This window comes from Gouania willdenowi, chromosome 3 (genome assembly GCF_900634775.1).
Source record: "Gouania willdenowi chromosome 3, fGouWil2.1, whole genome shotgun sequence".
In the NCBI taxonomy this organism is placed as follows: Eukaryota; Metazoa; Chordata; class Actinopteri; order Blenniiformes; family Gobiesocidae; genus Gouania; species Gouania willdenowi.
In genome coordinates, this window is record NC_041046.1 from 38,970,434 (window position 1) to 38,990,490 (window position 20,057).

The 20,057-nt window shown below is 39.3% G+C and overlaps 1 protein-coding gene across 2 annotated transcripts; it reads left to right on the top strand.

Moving 5' to 3' along the window:
• The first annotated feature begins 2,039 nt into the window (after positions 1-2,039).
• Positions 2,040-15,726, top strand: LOC114453938 (potassium voltage-gated channel subfamily G member 4-like). Of its 2 annotated transcripts, none has more exons than XM_028433969.1 (3): positions 2,040-2,501; positions 7,937-8,766; positions 13,788-15,726. In XM_028433969.1, the coding sequence occupies exons 2-3, from the start codon at positions 8,008-8,010 to the stop codon at positions 14,610-14,612; spliced, it is 1,584 nt and encodes a 527-aa protein (XP_028289770.1). In that variant the 5' UTR covers positions 2,040-2,501; positions 7,937-8,007; the 3' UTR covers positions 14,613-15,726. The 2 variants fall into 2 exon arrangements, with proteins under 2 accessions (XP_028289770.1, XP_028289781.1); XM_028433980.1 differs by having other exon boundaries at positions 2,040-2,269.
• Positions 15,727-20,057: the final 4,331 nt, after the last annotated feature.

Genomic DNA, 20,057 nt, shown 5'->3' on the forward strand with positions numbered 1-20,057 from the left:
CTGTTTGTCTCGCTGCTGCTTCTGATGCTACTGCTGTTGTCTTGGAGCGACTCGTCTCCCTGTGCAGTCCCCTTGGTGCCGCCTCAATTACGCTGATGAGTTGAAATCTGAGCTGAGTGTTCATTAAGACTTGTGTGCTCTGCATGTTGAAACTTTATCCGGTGTCACGGTCTGAGTTTACCTCTATGCTGAGATGATAACCCTAACCCTGACATAATCCAATGAACAAATGAAACACGTGTCCGTCACTTTGAAAACACAAATAAGCAAAAATGAAAGAAAATTTTAAGCAAAAATTCATTTTTCTGTAGTGCGCATGTGCGTGCATTTGCATATATGTGCATATACAATCTCAGTACGATGTGAACTCAGTACATGACACTGGGAGCTTCTGCAGCGAGTGGACAACCCTTTGTCTGTTGGTTCTGATCTTTGTCCAGCAGACGCAAAAAAAGTATGTCTCCTTTTTTCTTCTTTGTTTTCTGCCTCCCAACAGTGCTGCTGTCATTGTAACTCCCACCACTAGAGGGAGTCATTGGTCTTTCTGAAGTAGATGGATCTGAATCTTTTTATTAAAGGTACAGAGGAGGATTTTCCCAAATGCGCAACACTCCTACCTGCTCCCAAGAGGGAACGCCTATTAAACGTGTGCGAGAGAGCGTGCACAAGCCTAGTTTTCCTCGTGCACAGCTCTGTTTACAAGTTGGTGTCGGCATCGCTCATACAAGCTTCCAAAAGAAGATTTGCATCCAGTGAGAACGGCGAGCTTCAATGAATGGCTGAAACCGTATAGCTCACGAGACACATAAACACTTGAAAGTGCTGCATGCGCAGCAAGCAAAAACTAGCGAGGGACGAACACGTATGACGGCCTCACGTCAGAATGATTAACAATTAGGAGGAGCAATAGTCTTGATGATCCACCTGGAATTTGAAGCCAAAATAACATCCTCCACAGTACCTTTAAATACTAGGGGTGGGTACTCTATGAAATACCATAGACAATAACGTGCTCGTGATAACGACACGATACAATATTTTTGGAAAATAAAAAATTTTAATTGGAAAAATAAACATTCGGCTATTCAACTATACCTCTGAACATACTTCCATACTGTAGTTACTCTGGGTATTACCTTTTTAACTCAATAGGAATACATAAAATGAAAACAAACTACAACAATCTGGCATGTCATAGATTGTGGGGATCTTTTTAAATCTGACCCCTACAGTCGCGATACCACTCGTACCCTCGATGATACATCCTGTGAGGTTTTGATATTGCGTAATCTTGTGAGAAGGATGCCGCGGTAGGGAGGGCTGCAGCCTTCAGCTCTACACACAGTGAAGGACGGAGAAGTTGTCCCTTGAAATTGGTTGAAAGGTTCCAAGTTTTCAACTATGAGCGACTCAGTCGTGCAATCTAGTCCCTGAAATCGCGCAAGTCACATCGCTTGAAAGTAGGTCGCTTGACGTCGCGTCATTCACATTGATTTTGAATGTAATCTAGTCGCCAGAGTCGCTTCAGTCTCATTCGATGTGAGTGCACCTTAAAACACAAATTGGTCACAAAATCAAGGAAATGGAAAGTGAATATGCTGGATATTGTCAGTGCCTGCCTTACATACAGTAGCTTGTATATTATTTATACGTGGAAGTGCAAACGAGGGTAGAATCATTGTGAACCCCTGATATATTACATATTACATTGTTTAAAAAATGTATTTTCATATAAGCTCTATTTTTATTTCTTCTTTATTGTTGCACTTTTTAAAATAAATAACTAAAATAATTAATAGCCTTTTAGATAAAGACTAATAGACTAAATAAATATATCATCTCATCTGCTCATGCCAATGACCTGAAGATTAGCCGTGACCCTGTTTTGGGTCTCGACCCATATGTTGAAGGATTTAGGATGATTCTTATTTCACCTGAGGCGTTTTTCAAACGTCCTGGACTGATTTCAGCTGGTGGTGGAGGTCTCTGGATGTTCAGTTCTCACTAATGTTCACACCACCAACGCCTCCTCATGGTCATGGACCAAATCAGCCCACGAGCACCAGACCTTCCTCCTCCATCCTCCTCTTCCTCTTCCTCTTCCTCTTCCTCTTCCTCTTCCTCTTCCTCTGAGCGGGTTCAGACAGCCTGTCAGAGCACGAGGGAGGCGCTGGGTGAAGATGAGGATGAGGATGAAGATGCTGACACATGATGATGATGGTGATGATGATGATGATGATGATGATGAGGGTCCAGCAGCGGCTTTGAGGTGCGTCTCTTCGCTTAAACGCACGGACGCGCAGAGACGGACAGACAGACAGACAGACAGACAGACAGACAGACAGACAAACAGACAGACAGAGTCCGTCGGTGCTGAAGTTCAGAGCGGATCGTTGAACCGGAGCCTCCGCCGCTCCTCCATCACCGGGACAGTTTCAACCATTCCGGACTCTTTTTAATACAGGAAACACTGAAGAAATGAAGCAAAGGTTTTAATAAAGGTCAGTCAGTAAATTCCGACCATTACACTACAAACTGTTTTTATTATTATTTCATTTAAAAACGACATCTATGGGGCGCCGTTAGTTGTGAATGCTGAAACAAACAGCAACTTTTTTACAACAAACGACGTTCAAAAAACGTACCGGTACGTGAATTATTATTATTATTATTATTATTATTATTATTATTATTATTATTATTATTAATAATAATATTATTTCATATATATATGTTACGTTACTTTAGACCGGAATTATAGCAATACTTGTGAAATTTTTGATAATTTGTCTTGTAAAAATACAATGCCAATGTTAAGTGTAAATGTTCAATCTAAATTTAAATGTTAACTATTAAATATAATAATATAGTAAATATACATGTTAAATCTAAATGCTAAATCTAAATCTAAATGGTAAATGTAAATCTTAAATCTAAACGTTAAATCTCAATTTCAATGGTGAAACTAAATATTTAGCTAATATGCAAATTCACCAGATTGAGCTTTTATGTTGGGACTTCTGTTGAGTTTGCATAGCTGAATATTTCATTTCACCCGTGACATTTAAATTTAGATTGCTGTTGTTTATGTTCGTCCCACATATGCTCTCCTATGTATTGTGTTGCTGTAACATGTGAATTTCTCCTATAGGGATCAATAAAGGTCTATTTTATTCTATTTAGATTTTGATTTAAAATTTTAATTTAACATTTTACATTTAGATTTAACATTTAACATTTTGATTTAGATCTACAATGTATATTTAGATATAAGACTTAACATTTAGATTTAGATATAATATTGACATTATATTTTTACGAGAAAGAAATATCACAAATATTGCCGCAAATCTGGTCAAAAGTAACATAAAAATTTTTTTTTAAACGTGGTTTGTTGCTAAATGTTGTGAAAAGTTGCTGTTTATTTTAGCATGCACAACTTTACACTTGGCGCTGCATAGACATGGGACTCCTCTAACTTCAGCCGTCTCAATTTCACTGCCTTATTATCATTAAAAAGACACAGATACAAAGAAACTGAATTATTTTACCAATAAAACTTCATCACAGCAAGAAGATCCTGCAGAGTTCAAGCCCTGAGGTGGACACGTGGGTTCTTACAGTGTGGAGTTTGCAGGTTCTCCCCATGCTTGCATTGGTTTTTACATCCCACCATCCAAAAACATGCATCTTAGGTCTCTAAAATGGCTGAGTGTGTATATATTTCATGTTTTCCTGTCCAGAACCCTGAGCAAGAATAAATGCTTCAGGTGATGAAAGAATGGATATCATCCTGAAAACAAGAGCTGCTTTACAGCTGATTTCTAGTGATTAATGATGCTGCAGACTTTTATTTTCAAATACATTAGTAATTAAACAGAAATCTTCTGAAGATAATCAGATTCTTTTCTTTGCAGCAGAGTGTCTAGTATTGCCCACATTTACATTTTGTCCTTTTTAAAAATGCACTTTACAGTATGTCTACCTTATTAGAATGCATCTTAACACAATGAATCATGTCCAAGCAATAATGAGAGCCTTCCTCTGTATATGTCGTCAGAAATCTAATATATGTGCATGTGTGATATAGACTAAAGTGAGGGTATGTTGTGTAGCATTGTGCCCCTCAAATAACGACATAATATCTATTTTTTTGAATACGCAAATGATAGATAGTTGTTTTAGCATAAGTACGTTATTTTTGCATCTCATTAAACATAATGTAAAAAAATGACATTTGGTTTCATGTCAGCTTTGTACTGCTCACTTTTATAATATATTTTCAGTATATGAGCCCAGGATTGTTGGTTCTAAAGATAAACCAACACGGAGAGAGAACGATCTGACCAGACTTCTTATTCAACCTTCTGTTAAGTCCAAAATTCCACATATTTATTTACTTTTTTTACAGCACATTATAAACAGTTTTAATTAACAAGACCAAACCCCCGAGCCTGTGAGACCATAATAAAATAACAGTTATGGCAGATATAATGCATTTAAAGGTTACACAATAATGAATAAATAAATAAATATATTAAGAAACACTTTATAAACAGTATAATAACAAACAAATGAATTACATTAATCATTGAATGCGTCCATAAAGCTACAAGCTGTGTTTCTGTGAAGAACAAATCTATAACTCAAGGTTAGCCCAGGGTTTTTCAATCTTGGGTTCGTGACCCCATGTGGGGTTGCCAGGAATTTAAATGGGGTCGCCTGAAATGTCTAGTAATTGATACAAATTATTGATTAAAAATACTTAAAAACAAAAAAACAACAAAAAAAAAAGGTTATTTATTAAAGGCTCAGTAATTGTGATTAATTGTAATTGAACTTTAGTAAAGGAGAATGTAATTGTAATTGACTTTCTGAGGATAAAAATATATTTGTATGTTAATTGTAATTGTAAAAAATGCTGGTGACTGTAATCGTAATTGAGTTGCAATTGAACATGGATAATTGAAGATGTAATTGTAACTGAAAAATGTAATTGAGCCCAAACCTGCTGGAAGTCAAGAAGACGCCTGATAAAGGACCAGAAACTGCAGGCTCTGATGTACAGGACTGATGTAGGCTATAGGGCACCAGAAAAATCCTAGCACTGACACACACTGACACACACTGTGTAATCAAACCCACAGCGTGAGTTTGATTGGCTCTAATCTGCTAAAGTAGACTATGTCCCTAACCCATGACTCATAAAACAGAGGACGGACTGATTTCCACTTTAGATTCAGAGCCTGACATAACTATTTACACTTTACAGTAGAAAATGTGTCCTTTTGAATCATCTGTGCAGGTTTTAACATTGATCTACATAGAGTTGTGCAAAACACACCAATAAAAATAAAATACGCATTGGAAATATTGATGATGAACCATTGTGAGATCTCACTGCACATTGATTGATGCTCCTTTAAAGTCATAAACATCACAGTATGCACACATACTGTACATATTATCAACAAGAGTTATCCTTTTTAAGTGTCTGGCTCTTGTTTAGCTCAGGTTTTCAAGTTGGTGTCAGACAATATATTTCCCCTAAAACATTTGAGTGCAAAACAGTTCAAATATAAAAATGTACTGACTCACATTTACAACATGATTAAAAAAAACCCTCAGATACAATCTGTCCACATTAGATCTGGTATTTCCAGTCCAAGAGTGAAACTACAAAATAATAAAATAATTTTTTTCATAAATGTGATGAAATGTATAATATGTGATCTTTTTATTTATTTATGTTTATATGGGGCACTGATTGTAAAGTTGCACATGCTAAAATGGGTTTGGGATGCTGTGAAAAAAACAGGAAAATTTAAAGATGTCAATGTAAACCTGTTGTTTAACCGAAAGAGAATAAAAACTTTTGTGACCTGAAAAAAAAAAAAAAACGGTGACCGCTAGGGTTAGAGAGTAAATCACGGCGTGTTGAAGACAAACAAATCCGGTTACTGGTACAGTGGCATCTTTAACTTTTCCTGTTTTTTCAGAGCAACCGAAAGCAGCACAAGTTATCATTTTGACTGAAAAAGCTGCTAAATGATCTAAAAAAGCTGCTAAATGTTATATAAAGTTGCTAAATGATCGAAAAAGCTGCTAAATTATCTAAAAAGCTGCTAAATGATCTAAAAATCTGCTAAATGATCTAAAAAGCAGACTTTACTGCAATAAAAAAAACTATGGGATGTTTACAGGCAGTGGGGTCTTATGACATCATCAATTATGTCATTTCAAGATGGAGGAACACAGGCTCTAAAACTGTAAAGTAGTTTTAAAAGTTAATTAAACAAATATGGTACATAATAATGCTTTTTCTTATAGGCACAAGGACATTTAAAAGATTTTAGGCCAAACTTGTAAAAGTGGAGGATCCCTTTAACAAACAGCCAAAACATTATTAGAACGTGGAAAAAAGGTCGGAGCAAATGGATTTGTAGTATATTTTTTTTTTACCTTTCTTCCCTTGAATATTCAGAATTTATTCTCCTTCAGTCTTAAGTTGTGCAATGTTTGAGGTTATGAATAAAAAGAAACTCATTTCAGCCGAAGCTCCGCAGATTGAATATATTTTCCATGTTTCTTTGTTGGATTCTTTCCATTTGGATCCAGTCTCAGTTTTGAGGTGATTTTAAAGACAGAAAAAGGTGAGAAGAAGGTTGGACTGAGAGACCAGCTGAGGTATTCCTGCAAAGAGCCGTGTGAAAACATGAACCTCTTCAGCTCCTCGGCTCTTTGTGCGTTTTAGAGTTTCTAATGTGAAGATGAAACCATCAAAGATGCTTTTGGTCTTTCAAATGATTTAACCTCCCAGAGTTGTTCACACGTCTCGAGTCAGCGAGGTCGACCAGAGTCACACCAAGGACGGTGTGAAATTATTGGATGTCACGGCAGAAAAATGCAAACAACAGATTCTCTATGAATTGTAATAGATTTGTTTTATGATCACAGAGACTTTTTATAGTGTTTATTTCAGGGTGGATAGAAACTTGCTCTTAAACTGGTTTAATGATGAGTTTGGAGCTCATTTCAGGATGGACTGAATCTATTTTAATTGGAAGCTTGAAATTAGATTTTCAAAGGTTCTTTACAAACTGATTTAATGTCTGTATTTAATTACAACAGTAACTTGTTTATAGTTATTCCAGCTCAGAATGAAAGGTAAACATTCAGCAAGTCAAGTTCCCTCACAATGTTTATAAAAATTACCTTGACTGTTGTTGTTGTTGTTGTTGTTTTCTTTCATGTTTTAAAGAAGGTTTTAAAGGTAGGCGTCCTTTGTGAAGTCAACTTGATTAAAGAATGATGAAGAAATATGGGCTGAGATTTGTGCAACTAGAAACTGAATTTGGATACTTGGTCCTGAATTTGAAAGTAACACCTTGAAATTGAATTTACTGTTTTGAAATGGAATTCGTAGCTTGAAATTGTGTTTTTTCCTGTTGAAAAAAATCCTAAATATTTCTGCTTCTCAAATTCAATTTCACTAGACAGAGACACACTTCCAGTCCGCACGGTTGAGCAATCAATCACTGATTCATGGAACTCCTGTTTACGGCTACAAAAACTCTGTTATGGCCGGTTGAGGCTGTGTATTTTCAAAAAGAAAAAATACAATTTAGAGTTACTAATTCAGTTTCAAAACAGTAAATTCAATTTCAAGTTGTTACTTTCAAATTCAAAACCAACCATTCAAATTCAGTTTCTAGTAGCACAAATCTCAGCCCATAAAGGAACTTGACAAATGATTCACATCAGTGGGGATTTCAAAAGAAAGTGGTTGCCCTAAACTTTCCTTCTGGATTGTGCAGAACAGCAGAAGGATCCAGAACCGAGCTCTGAGGGACTCCGCTTTAAATGCACTACTCTGAGGATTAGATGTGTTTCTACACACAAAACCACTGAATATCTTCCTTTTGTGTCTTGGCAGTTCGTTGGCCTCTCTGCAGTCTATTACTTCCTATCAGGCGAATGTAAAGATTGCCACTTCCTATCATCAGAATGCCCATCATCAGTAATGCCAACCATGACTTCAGCGCCTACTCCATCAGCAGTGACGACAGCAGCCTGGACCGCTTCTTCACGGAGATCCCTGAGACTGAAACCCTCAAAGGCGTATATTTCCAGCGCGCTCAGCTGCTTCGTGACCCCAAGGCCTCACACGTGGTCGACCACACCCTGCAGGTGCTCATCAATGTCGGGGGAAACCGCTACACCTTCCCCTGGAGCACCCTGGACCAGTTTCCCCAAAGCAGACTGGGACGCCTGCGGTTCTGCACCACACCAGAGGAGATCGCCCATCTCTGCGACGATTACGACGAAACTCGACGGGAATATTTTTTCGACCGAAACCCAACTGCTTTCAGGGTTATCCTTAACTTCCTGGCGGCGGGAAAATTGCGTCTGCTTCGAGAACTGTGTGCGGTGTCGCTGCACGATGAGTTGGACTACTGGGGAGTGGACCCGGGACACATGGAGCGCTGCTGCCGCCGCCGAATGATCACCCGTGTGGAGGAGAGGGCGGAGCGGGAGCGGAAGGAGGAGGAATGGCGGCAGAAGAGGATAAGACTAAAAAAGAGCTGCAGGAAGGCGGAGAAGGGTTACCGAAAGCTGATCCCACTGCTGCGGGAGGTGGTGGAAAACCCTCACTCGGGACTTGCCGGCAAGATCTTCGCCTGTCTGTCCATCGTCATGGTGATGGTCACCGTCATCAGCCTGTGCATCAGCACCATGCCTGACCTCAGAGCCGAGGAAACCAGGGTGGGTAGTTTGATCTGGTTAATTATTGGATGTCTGAGTTTTCTTGGAGACATTATTCGACTTTTGAATTACTAACAACTCCTGCTAAAAGAAACTAGAACTATATGAGATAGAAACTAAAGAAAAAACTGCATGAAGCTGATTCACATTTTCATAAAAACAATATCAAAAAAATCTCATAGCGCAGTGTTTCTCAAATGGGGGTACGCGATGGCACTACAGGGGTACTTGAGAGAGAGTGGAAATTTACCAAATAAAGTGTCAGTCTTGGTCCCACCCCAGGCGTGATATGACCGGAAATTATAAAAACTATGCAAATAAATCTATTCAGGAGCCACTGAATCAGTGTTTTTTAACCTTGGGGTCGGGACCGCCTGGTGTATAAATGGGGTCGCCTAAAATTTCTGAAAATGCAGTAAAAGAAAATAAATAATCTGAGCTCAAACATGATCAAAAACTAATTCTGGAAAAATAAAAAATGCCTTTGGATTCACCAGAATTTCTTGATATCACAATGGGGTTATGATCCAAAAAAGGTTGGGAACCACTGAACTAAATACTGTTTCCTTCCATATATTTACAAAATGAGATTCTTCAAAATGTGTTATCATTCATTCCACCATTATGCTCTTGTTTTTAAATAGTTTTCGAAGCAAAATCTTGTCGTCGGACAAAGGGGATTCTTGGATTCAGAAGTAATAGAAAGGGGGTACTAGAGCCCAAAAAGTTTGAAAACCGAAGCGATAGTCCAAGACTCAGCTTGAATGAATGGAGAACAGCTGAAAATGTTCAAATCTCGATTTAACTCAGTTTGCATTCACAATTAACTTTTTGGAATCGCTCCAAACTGACAGGAAAACCATATCAGTTAGAGAGTTGTATTACACTGTATTCAACAGTGTTTCTTTCCTTAGTGAAGAAATAGAACAGAACTTCACTCACTGAAGGCCTTTTAGTGTATTCAAACAAGGCTTAAATGTGCACTTTAAACCAACAGTTTTATGAGCATCATTGTTTGTTACGCAACCACTGGACAAGAACCAAGCTCTGTGCAGCTGAAGGGGATTGAGCTGAAACAATGAGTGTTTTTGTCTTTTTCCACTTTGAGCTTTCAGATCAATTCACTTTCACACACTTCAGTGCTGTGTGAGTTTCTGGTATGTCTCACAACACACACGCTGACTTACAAACAGACTGTGTCTTTGACTTTAACCAAAGTAAACACACTCAGGTACTGCCACTGTGTGTCATTAGGCTTCACTAAAGAACAAAGCGCAGCCGATGGAACAAATAGTCTTGATTAGATCAGGTGACACGCAGATCAAAGCTTCATTCATTAAAAGCATTTCAGTGGCTTAGGAATAGTTTTCCTGTGGAGAACTCACGTTATGTTTAGTAAGCTGTTTTCTGGTGTTCTACTGTAATCACAGCTGGTCATCACGTCCGAGGGTTACTTGTTTGTTTTGTGTAGTCTGATTTAGTCTATCTTGTGGGTTTTGCTTTTGATTATGAGTTTGATTGTAGGTGACAGTATTTTTTACGTTTGGGGTTCTTAAGACCTATCCTGGAGAGCTCCTGTCCTGCATGTTTCAGATGTCTCCCTGTTCCATCACACTTGAATCTAATGATGGCGTCGTCATGAAAGCCTGATCACAAGCTAGGCTTTACAATCATGTTTTATGGACCAGGGGAGCATCTAGAACATGCAGGACAGGAGCTCTCCAGGACTGGACTTGTGCACTCCTGTGGGACTACTTTGGGTTTTGCTCCTTGGGACAATTGTCAGTCAAGTTCTGGGTTTTTTGTTTTTTTTTTTTTTCAGAGTTTTTAGAACAAATGGTAAACGGTAAATGGACTTGATTTTATATAGCGCTTTATCACCACACTGAAACAGTCTCAAAGCGCTTTACATATCAGCTCATTCACCCAATCACTCTCACATTCACACACCAGTAGGACAGGACTGCCATGCAAGGCGCTAGTCGACCACTGGGAGCAACTTAGGGTTCAGTGTCTTGCCCAAGGACACTTCGACACATAGTTAGGTACTGGGATCGAACCCCCAACCTCTCGATCAGAAGACGACCCACTACCACCTGAGCCACGGTCATTTTTCTGGGTGGAGTTCAGCCTAATCCAAGTATTTTCCTCCTTTTAGTTTCGAGATTGAGTTAGTTTGTCTGATTACACAGTGTGCACTCGGGCTCTGGATCAAACATATTGATTTAACTTCTTAATGAAAGCTGCCTTTCAGCCTGTTCCCGTCTGAGGAAAGTCTCATTAGGCGCAGTTAAAGAATGGAGTCTGATTGAAAAGCCGTCATTTCCTCTCCTGCCTTTGGCACTCATTAAAAGCTCCAATTTGTTTCACTCGCTCGTCAAATTCACTCGCAGGCGGAGATTGATCGCACACTTTAATGTTGATCCCGTTAAAGCACAGGAAAGCCTCTATTCTCACAAAACACATTTCAGACACCATCGACCGTGCAGATGGGTTGAAGACAAACGTTTGTTGGCCATCACGGTGAACATTTTTAAACTTCCCTCCACAGCAAACAGTTCAGAAGTGCCAACAAACAATGGGTGTCAAAGACTGTCCGTGTCCACAGTTTTTATTAATAAAGTGCTCAGACAAAAATGTTTTTTAGTGTTCTCAAAATTGATTCCCAGATTTGGCCACAAACTTTGGTTTTCATAACTGCGCCAACAGATGACAGTTCTTCCATAGATGATATAGTGTTTATATTTATTCCTCAATTGTGTATTTCAGTGGTTATCAAACCTTTTTGGCTCAAGTACCCCCTTTCTCTTATTCCTGAATGCAAGTGCCCCCTTTGTCCAACTACAGCGTTTAAAAAAAAAAAAAAAAAAAATAATTTAGAAAGGCAAATTTCCATCACAAACATTATTCACAACAATATTCACTTCAAAATATAGAAAAGGATAGTTATAGTTAATTTCAGGTGATTCTGTCCATCTTCCGTGTTTTTTCTTTTACATATTGTAAAATATTACATTTGAACACAATGAGAAACAGAACATAACTGGGTTGCACACCCACTCATACCACCATATTCTCGCACACAAAAAAAGAGACGGTTTACAAAAAGCACAAGTTAAATCAAACAAAATCAGATCTGATTGGTTTCACATACTCAGTCCATTTACTCAAGACTTTTCAATTCTGAGGGATGAGGATATCTTCTCCATCACATAAATCCCACATTTCTATATTATTATTAAATCTCTGTCATCTCCCACCTGGTGTTGGACCAAGACAAACCCTTGTATTATCAGTTAATGTTCTAATCAAGATAGTTTATATCATCTTCATTATGATTATCATTTTTAACTAAAGATAAACATTATAAAACCCCATATTTGTAATGCTTTTATTTGTTAATTTCCCATTTTCTCTCTCTCAAGTACCCCCCATTTGAGAAACACTGGTGTATTTGATAGGTGTTCAGGGACTGTGTTATTTCCCACTGATGGATTTCATGTCTTATAAACAGACAAAGCTGTTTAAGAGTGTTTCACACTGAATATTTTTGGATATATTGACGACAGAAAAGTGTTTCAATAAATGCCCACAGACTGTGCTTTAGTGTTTCATGTCAAAATAATCAAAAAGCGGAGGCCCCTTCTCACTTCACTTAGTGTGCATGTGTGTGTGTGTGTGCATGTGTGTGTGTGTGACTCACAGTGTAAAGTGTTTTAACATCTTTCTGTGTTACATAAGTAAACTCCTCTCATTGAGAGATGTGTTTGTCCCGTGGTTCACCCCGACAGATTCAACCTTTCTGAGTGGATTCTTTCTTCCGCCCTGAGCATCTCAGTGACTTGCTGACCTTTGACCTTAACCCTCCTATTAAACTTGGGGTCAATTTGACTGCATACTGCAGTCTGCACACTCTCCCTCTCTCAAGAAAATGTCCTGTAGGAATAAGGTCTACTGTCAATTAGGTTTTGGAACAGCTCTTTCACAGTGAACGTGACGTAGAGGCGAATGTATCTGAGACATAGGACTGTGTTGAGGACGACCATACGCGGAGGCTGCAGAGGGCCGGGGGAGCACTGCACCGCCCCCCTAGTGGTGAATAATTGTGTCATTACTGTTTTCCCAAATTCATTCAAAAAAATATATATAAAATAGTTTTCTACTGCTTTGATTCTAACACATAAGTTTTCAATTAAATACCAAAGTACCAAAGTTTTGAAGCTTTAGGTTAGTTCTTCTTCTGTTGCGCATTTATTCTTCACAATGTAAATGATGAAGTTCATGTATGGTACTGCAGCAAAAATGAAGCAGAAAGCAGCCGCCGGCCAGATTTAATCATCAATGTACAATTTTAAACGACACATCAACACAAGTTTTGGTAGTCAGCATTATCAATTATGTTACTAATCATTTTTGCATTATTGTATATGTTACAAACATTTTATTATATTTTTTCTTTTGGCCCCTCTAGCAAGAATCTCAAACTCCACCTATGAGGAGGACCCTGATTTTGAGGCATTGTCATCTGATGAGAATGAGAGTGTTGACCCTCCAGCAGAAACAATCCCTTCCAAAAATAGAAAGACCAACATCAATCAATAGGGTTCATTCTGTGAGAATCATGAATGTGCACCCCAAATTAGAAAAGATTTGGATTAAAGATTTCTAAGATACACTAACTCTAAATCTGAAAGTTTGACCTGATGGTGGCGTTGCAGGAAAGGTCACATCATCACCACAACCAATAGAGTTCATACTCCTGTGGTCATTAATGTTGTCTGTAAATTTGAGAAGATTTGGATGAAAACTATAAAAGACAAATTAACTCATTTAAAAGTTTAACCTGATGGTGGAGCTAGAGAACAGGTCAAGGTTTCATTATCAAGGGGTTATTTATGTATTCAAGGTTAAAATGTGTTTGTAATTATGAGAATAATAGGAGGGTTAAACATGCTTGGGGTCACCTAATGACCTTCTACATTGTTCCATCAGGTTAATGTTTTTTCTGTGTGTGTCTGCAGGGCGAGTGCTCCCTAAAGTGCCACAGCATGTTTGTGGTGGAGTCCATCTGCGTGGCCTGGTTCACCCTTGAGTTTGTGCTGCGCTTCATCAACGCTCAGAGTAAGTGGGCCTTCGCACGCGGCCCTCTCAACATCATTGACGCCATTGCCATCCTGCCGTACTACGTGTCTCTGGTGGTGGACGTACGTGACCAGTCTCAGGAGGACATCATTATGGGCTCCGGCCGAGGTTACCTGGACAAGCTGAGCCTGATCCTGCGGCTGCTGCGAGCTCTGCGGATCCTGTACGTGATGCGTCTGGCTCGCCATTCGCTGGGCCTGCAGACGCTGGGGCTGACCATGCAGCGCAGCATGCGTGAGTTCGGCCTTCTGCTGCTTTTCGTCTGCGTCGCCGTCACCCTCTACTCGCCTCTAGTCCACCTGGCCGAGAGCGAGCTGGCGCCGTTCGCAGCCGTGCATCCTCACCACAGCTTCAGCAGCATCCCGGCCTCCTACTGGTGGGCCATCATCTCTATGACGACAGTGGGCTACGGCGACATGGTCCCACGCAGCATCCCCGGACAGATTGTGGCGCTGACCAGCATCCTGAGCGGCATCCTCATCATGGCGTTTCCGGCCACCTCCATCTTCCACACCTTCTCGCGCTCGTACCAAGAGCTGAAGCAGGAGTACAAGCGGCTGTGGAAGGAAGAGAAAGACGAAGACGACGCCAACCAGATGAATAACCATCCGCCACCGAGTGATTGCACATTGTCTGCATCCCGAGGAGACAAGCCAGCGTTGAACAAGACTCAAGAATTCAAACTTCCTTCCTCTGCTTTCTAACAGAGGACGAAATAAAGAGTTGGACCGAAGCCGCTTTTCCTTCAAAATGTCTCAGAACGTTTTAGTTACAGTCGGCTTTAAACACGGTGAAGGCTGAACTCCTTATCCAATGAGACGTAGGCTCTCTAAACCTCGCTCCCCAAAGTCCCAACTTACCCTGTGTTCATAAAGCTTCTCAAAATCATCTCAGAGATTTCCTATCTTAGAATAAATATGCTTAAAAGTGATTCGAGAAGTTGTTAAGTATGATGCAGTCTGCTAAAAGCTGTGATTGGTTGTTAGAGAAAGGACAAAAAAGCACTCATTAAAAGCTAATTTTAGCCTTAGATGCTTTGTGAATATGGGCACTGATCTCTAATTATTCTAAGTACTCCTTGATCTTCGGTCGTGATAAATCTACCTGTGATCAGATTTAACACCATTGTTCCAGCAGGTGGATCAAAGACAATTTGGGGGAAAGTTAAAGCACCATAAATGCTCCTTATAAGGCCATCAAGTAACTTCACAACTGAATAGGATTTTTGTACTGGTCTGAATCAACCCTTTAATGAACTGCTAGCAAATATCTCACCTGTTCAGGTGGGATAAGCTGTGAGAAGAGAAACAGTAAAATGAACCCACGTTGTCTGAAATGTTTTGCTTTCTCTTTCAGTTTTCATTTTTTCGACCTGTTTGTGGCGCTGCAACAATTTGTGACACATTGAGTCGCAAGGTGGACGAAGATAGTGAGAGCAAGAAGAGAAAGTACTAAATCACTACTATTGTGTGATCGTTCATATTGCATATTAAATGCGTCTTCAATCAGTTTGGAGTATGAACGGAAGTGACGCGCATGCACAGAAGAGGTCCTAAGGTGACCCTTGACCAGGCAGGCACGTACGGTGTCTTTATGTTAAGTTGAGGTTTCAGTTATTCGGACAAAGTTTTTCAAGAAATTTTCACTTCCCGACATGTTTCAAAATTTCCTGAAAAACCTTGTCTGAATAAACAAAACCTCAACTTAACAAACTGTTCAAAACTAAGACAAAAAGCAACTCGTTGGAACTACGTACTGTGTTTACAGAAGTAAATATGGAGGCATCCAGTGTAGGACTGTGTGTCGGGCAGATACACTTTCTAATGCATCCTCCGCTATGGCTGTTGTTTTTCTACACGGCTTCTCCTGGGACTCCTGGTTTTCACATGGTGATGACGTAGGAGTCGGATAGAAAGCGTCTCGGCCATTGCATTACAAAAAATTGGATACGTATCGGATTTAGGACCACATACAAAAGTATTTGAAAAAATTGGAACTGTGCTGTTCAGACTGTCTTTAACAGATCGGATACAGGTTGCATATGGGCAAAAACATCAGATTTTGGTCGCATTTGTCTCCAGTGTGAACATAGCTCAATCATTTTTTTAATGATGATATTTAGAGCTTTTATTTTGTAAAATCTTTGGTCTGAATTAGGGACAGTGTTGCCAGATTGGAGCGTATTCCCTTCATAACATGGTTATAAAAGCTGCACAGGCACAAGAATGAAGTCACCACACACACACTGACGATTGAGTGTTGCTGCTTTGTAGGATGAACACGACATCCTCTTCTGTTTCCTCCTCTGTTTGTTTTTCATCACACAACAAATGCATTTCCTCCCAAATCCCGGGAGTGCCCCTGAATGCAGCATCCGTGTTCCATGACCAAACGAGGGGATGAAGGTAAAGCCTGATGATGAAGGTGATGGATTAAAACAGCAGAAACACGTGGGCTCGCTCACAGGAAGCTGCTTCTCCTCTCATATCAAGCCTTCTTCAAAATAAAGCTCACCCATGTAACTCTCGTCTTATTTCTCTCCTTGACTTGTGGCCTTATGGTAAAAGGAAAAAAAACAATTCAAAACTTTAACGACCTCAGAGTGTTAAAACACAAGACACCAGCTGCAGCTTGAAAATCTGTATTTGTCTCCATCTAGTGGTGGTTGGTACTAATGACAAGAGCAATGTTAAAAATTGAGTAAAATGACTAATTATTAACTAAACAAGCAAAGATGACACAAATGCTTAAACACTTGCATTTTAAAGAGATAGTAAAACAATGAACAATTAAAATGTACGTTTTCATTTGTATTATACCTCTAGTAAAGCTGTCATACATTTATCATGCAATACATTTGGTAAAAACAACAAAGTCAGCCAAATGGCGCCATCTGATGGTCATCAAGATGATGACAGCAGGAATGTAGGCGGAAAAAAACACGCGATCAGCTTTAGTGCCCCTAGTGGTGATTATTATGTGACAGCTGCATCACAATTTCAGAAATGTTTTTCAAAATGATTTGAATCAAAATCATCAAGTTCTAATCATCCAGTCTGGGTAAACCACTAATATTTGTTAATAATTTTATATTTCACAGATTACAAAGACATGTTTTACTCTCTTTTACAACGTGGCCTGCTATAAAGTGCCGAGTCAGCCATTTTTCTATTACAAGTGCGTCTTCAATTATCCATGTTCAATTACAACTCAATTATGATTACAATTACCTGCATTTTTTCCAATTACAACTAAAATGATTATTTTCCCCCTTAAAGTCAATTACAATCACATCCTCAATTACTAAAGTTCAATTACAATTAATCGAAATTACTGAGCCTTCCCATGAAGCTTAACCTTCCTCTTCTTGTGTTAGCTTTCTGTTAGCATCTCCAATGATAACGGCTCATTTTTGACACATCTTATATCGGCTGTAAAATACACTATAAAAAGATTATCTATCATCTAATTTGTTTTTCATATCTTGGTTACCTTGTTTGCTTTCCTGATCCATGAAAATATTGGTTTTAATATTTTTGGTGTGGGCGTCTGAGCCTTTTTTTATGCCAGTATAGCCCTCGGTTTACTTTTTTTTTTTTTTTTTAAATGGTAAAATGATTCTCAAGAGAATTGACAGATAGTGGGACAAGTTGATATGAAACATATTTTAATAATTTTTAACTATGTATGTGTACGCCATAAAATTGTGAGATTGTTCCACAGGATTGCATTTAATTAAATTGTAAATGACAGCTTTTAAATGATATAGTTTAGATTTCAGAAGTCAATTATCTGAACTCAATACAATAAAATTCTGATATCAGCAAAAACAGATTTTTAAAATTATAACTACATTATAATTGTAATTAATTTCTAATTACCCAATTACAATCATAATTATAATTGACTCCGACCCTGCAGTCAGCTGATGAAAGGACATTCATAGTGTTGATGAGATGTTCACCTGCTGGACATGTGAATGCTCTCTTTGTTTCTCAGTTCAGATCAAAGTAACAGACACTAGCGAGAAGCGCTTCAAAGAGCTCCATCTGTGTGTCCAGCTCACACCACAACAACACATGTCGCTGTGAAGACACTTCGCCGCTTCTCCACCACGCAAACAAAGTGACGAATAATTCAGGAGGTGAGAGAACTTTAAGTGTGAGAAGATCCAGCATCATCTGATGTAGTCTGGTGCAGTATGTCGCTACGGCCATTTCTGTTGCCAAAATGGATTTTCATTGTTGTTTTGGCTTAGTTGGGGTTCATATAAGCCAAAAATCTTGGGGTTCAATTTTACCCGCCCCTCGACCCCATTTGATGTCATCATTTTCAAAATGGCTGCATTTGCCCCATAATATCCCTTCTAAGTTACACACAATCACAAACTTTCTGTCTAAACCTATGTTTTTCATTATGAGAAATGTCCTGATATAGCTTGAAGCAGAGGTGGACTGGCCATCTGGCATACCTAGCATCATCACGGTGGGCCAGTTTGGTTCGCTATGTTTTTTTTTTTCCACGAGCGAGTGGAGGCAGACATGGTAACAGCCAGGTGGCCAAAAATGGTCCAAAAGTGGCAAAAACGTGGCAAGAAAAGAGTGTAAAGTGACTAAAATGGGCCAAAAAAACAGTCAGTATCTGGTGTGACCACCATTTGCAGTGTAACACATCTCCTTCAAATAGAGTTGATCAGGTTGTTGATTATGGCCTGTGGAATGTTGGTCCACTCCTCTTCAATGCTGAGTGAAGTTTCTGGATATTGAAAGGAACTGGAACACGCTGTCATATACGCCGATCCAGAACATCCCAAACATGCTCAATGGGTGACATGTCTGGTGAGTATGCTGGCCATTCAAGAACTGGGATGTTTTCAGCTTCCAGGAATTGTGCACAGATCCTTGCAACATGGGGCCGTGCATTATCATGCTGCAACATGAGGTGATGGTCATGGATGAATGGCACAACAATGGGCCTCAGGATCTCATCAGGGTATCTCTGTGCATTCCAAATGCCATCAATAAAGTGCGTGTTGTCCATAACATAAACCTGCCCATGCCATAACCCCACCACCACCATGGGCTTCTCGATCCACAATGATGACATCAGCAAAACGCTCACCCACACATGCTGTCTGCCATCTGCCCTGAACAATGAAAACTGGGATTCATCCATGAAGAGAACACCTCTCCAACGTGCCAGACGCCATCGAATGTGAGCATTTGTTTGCCCACTCAAGTCGGTTATGACGTCAAACTGCAGTCAGGTCGAGACCCCAATGAGGACGACGTGTTTGCGCAGAAATTCTTTGGTTATGCAGACAGACTGTTGCAGCAGCTGTCCAGGTGGCTGGTCTCAGATGATCATGGAGGTGAACATGCTAGATGTGGAGATCCTGGGCTGGTGTGGTTACACGTGGTCTGCGGTTGTGAGGCTGGTTGGATGTACTGCCAAATTCTCTGGAACGCCTTTGGATACGGCTTACGGTAGAAAAAATGAACATTCAATTCACGGGTAACATCTCTGGTGGACATTCCTGCAGTCGGCATGCCAAGGACACGCTCCCTCAGAACTTGCGACATCTGTGGTATTGTGCCATCTTTTTACGGATCATATCACTCCGCTGCACTGCTGATCTAAATACCGTTAAATCTTAGGATTGTGACTTTGTGCCAATAGAATACAGTGATTATGATTTATCTTGTGTTAGAATTGGACATGAGAAAAAAAGATTATTACCTTGTAATAACTTTTAAAAAATTAAATCAGATGGAACTTTTAGTAGGAAAGATATGTTTAAAAATGTCTGAATGATCGCGAGGATTATTAATTACTAACTTGCCAGTTCTTTGTCCCCAAAAACTAATTTAAAGGGTACCTGTAGTGAAAATGTGTATAAGAAAAATGGGTTTAATGTATACCAATAAACAAAATATATGCACCTTTTAAAACAAAACACATTAAAAGGACTTTTTAGAACAATTTTACACCTTCGGGCATAAACTATGGAGATTTAATGTATTTCTAAAAAAGTATTGAATATCATGAATTAACATCGCCCAAGCTTTAATTTTCAGTAATAAATCCGACAGTGGATGTGATGCGACTCTAATTTATTATTTGTTGATTTTCACTCCAAAAGGCAGAAA

What these genes read in the sequence shown, in the direction of transcription:
- LOC114453938 (XM_028433969.1), top strand. Translation starts at nt 8,008, where the DNA reads ATGCCCATCATCAGTAATGCCAACCATGACTTCAGCGCCTACTCCATC. An exon ending in TCAGAGCCGAGGAAACCAGG is followed by an intron (nt 8,767 to 13,787) that starts GTGGGTAGTTTG and finishes GTGTGTCTGCAG; the next exon opens with GGCGAGTGCTCCCTAAAGTG.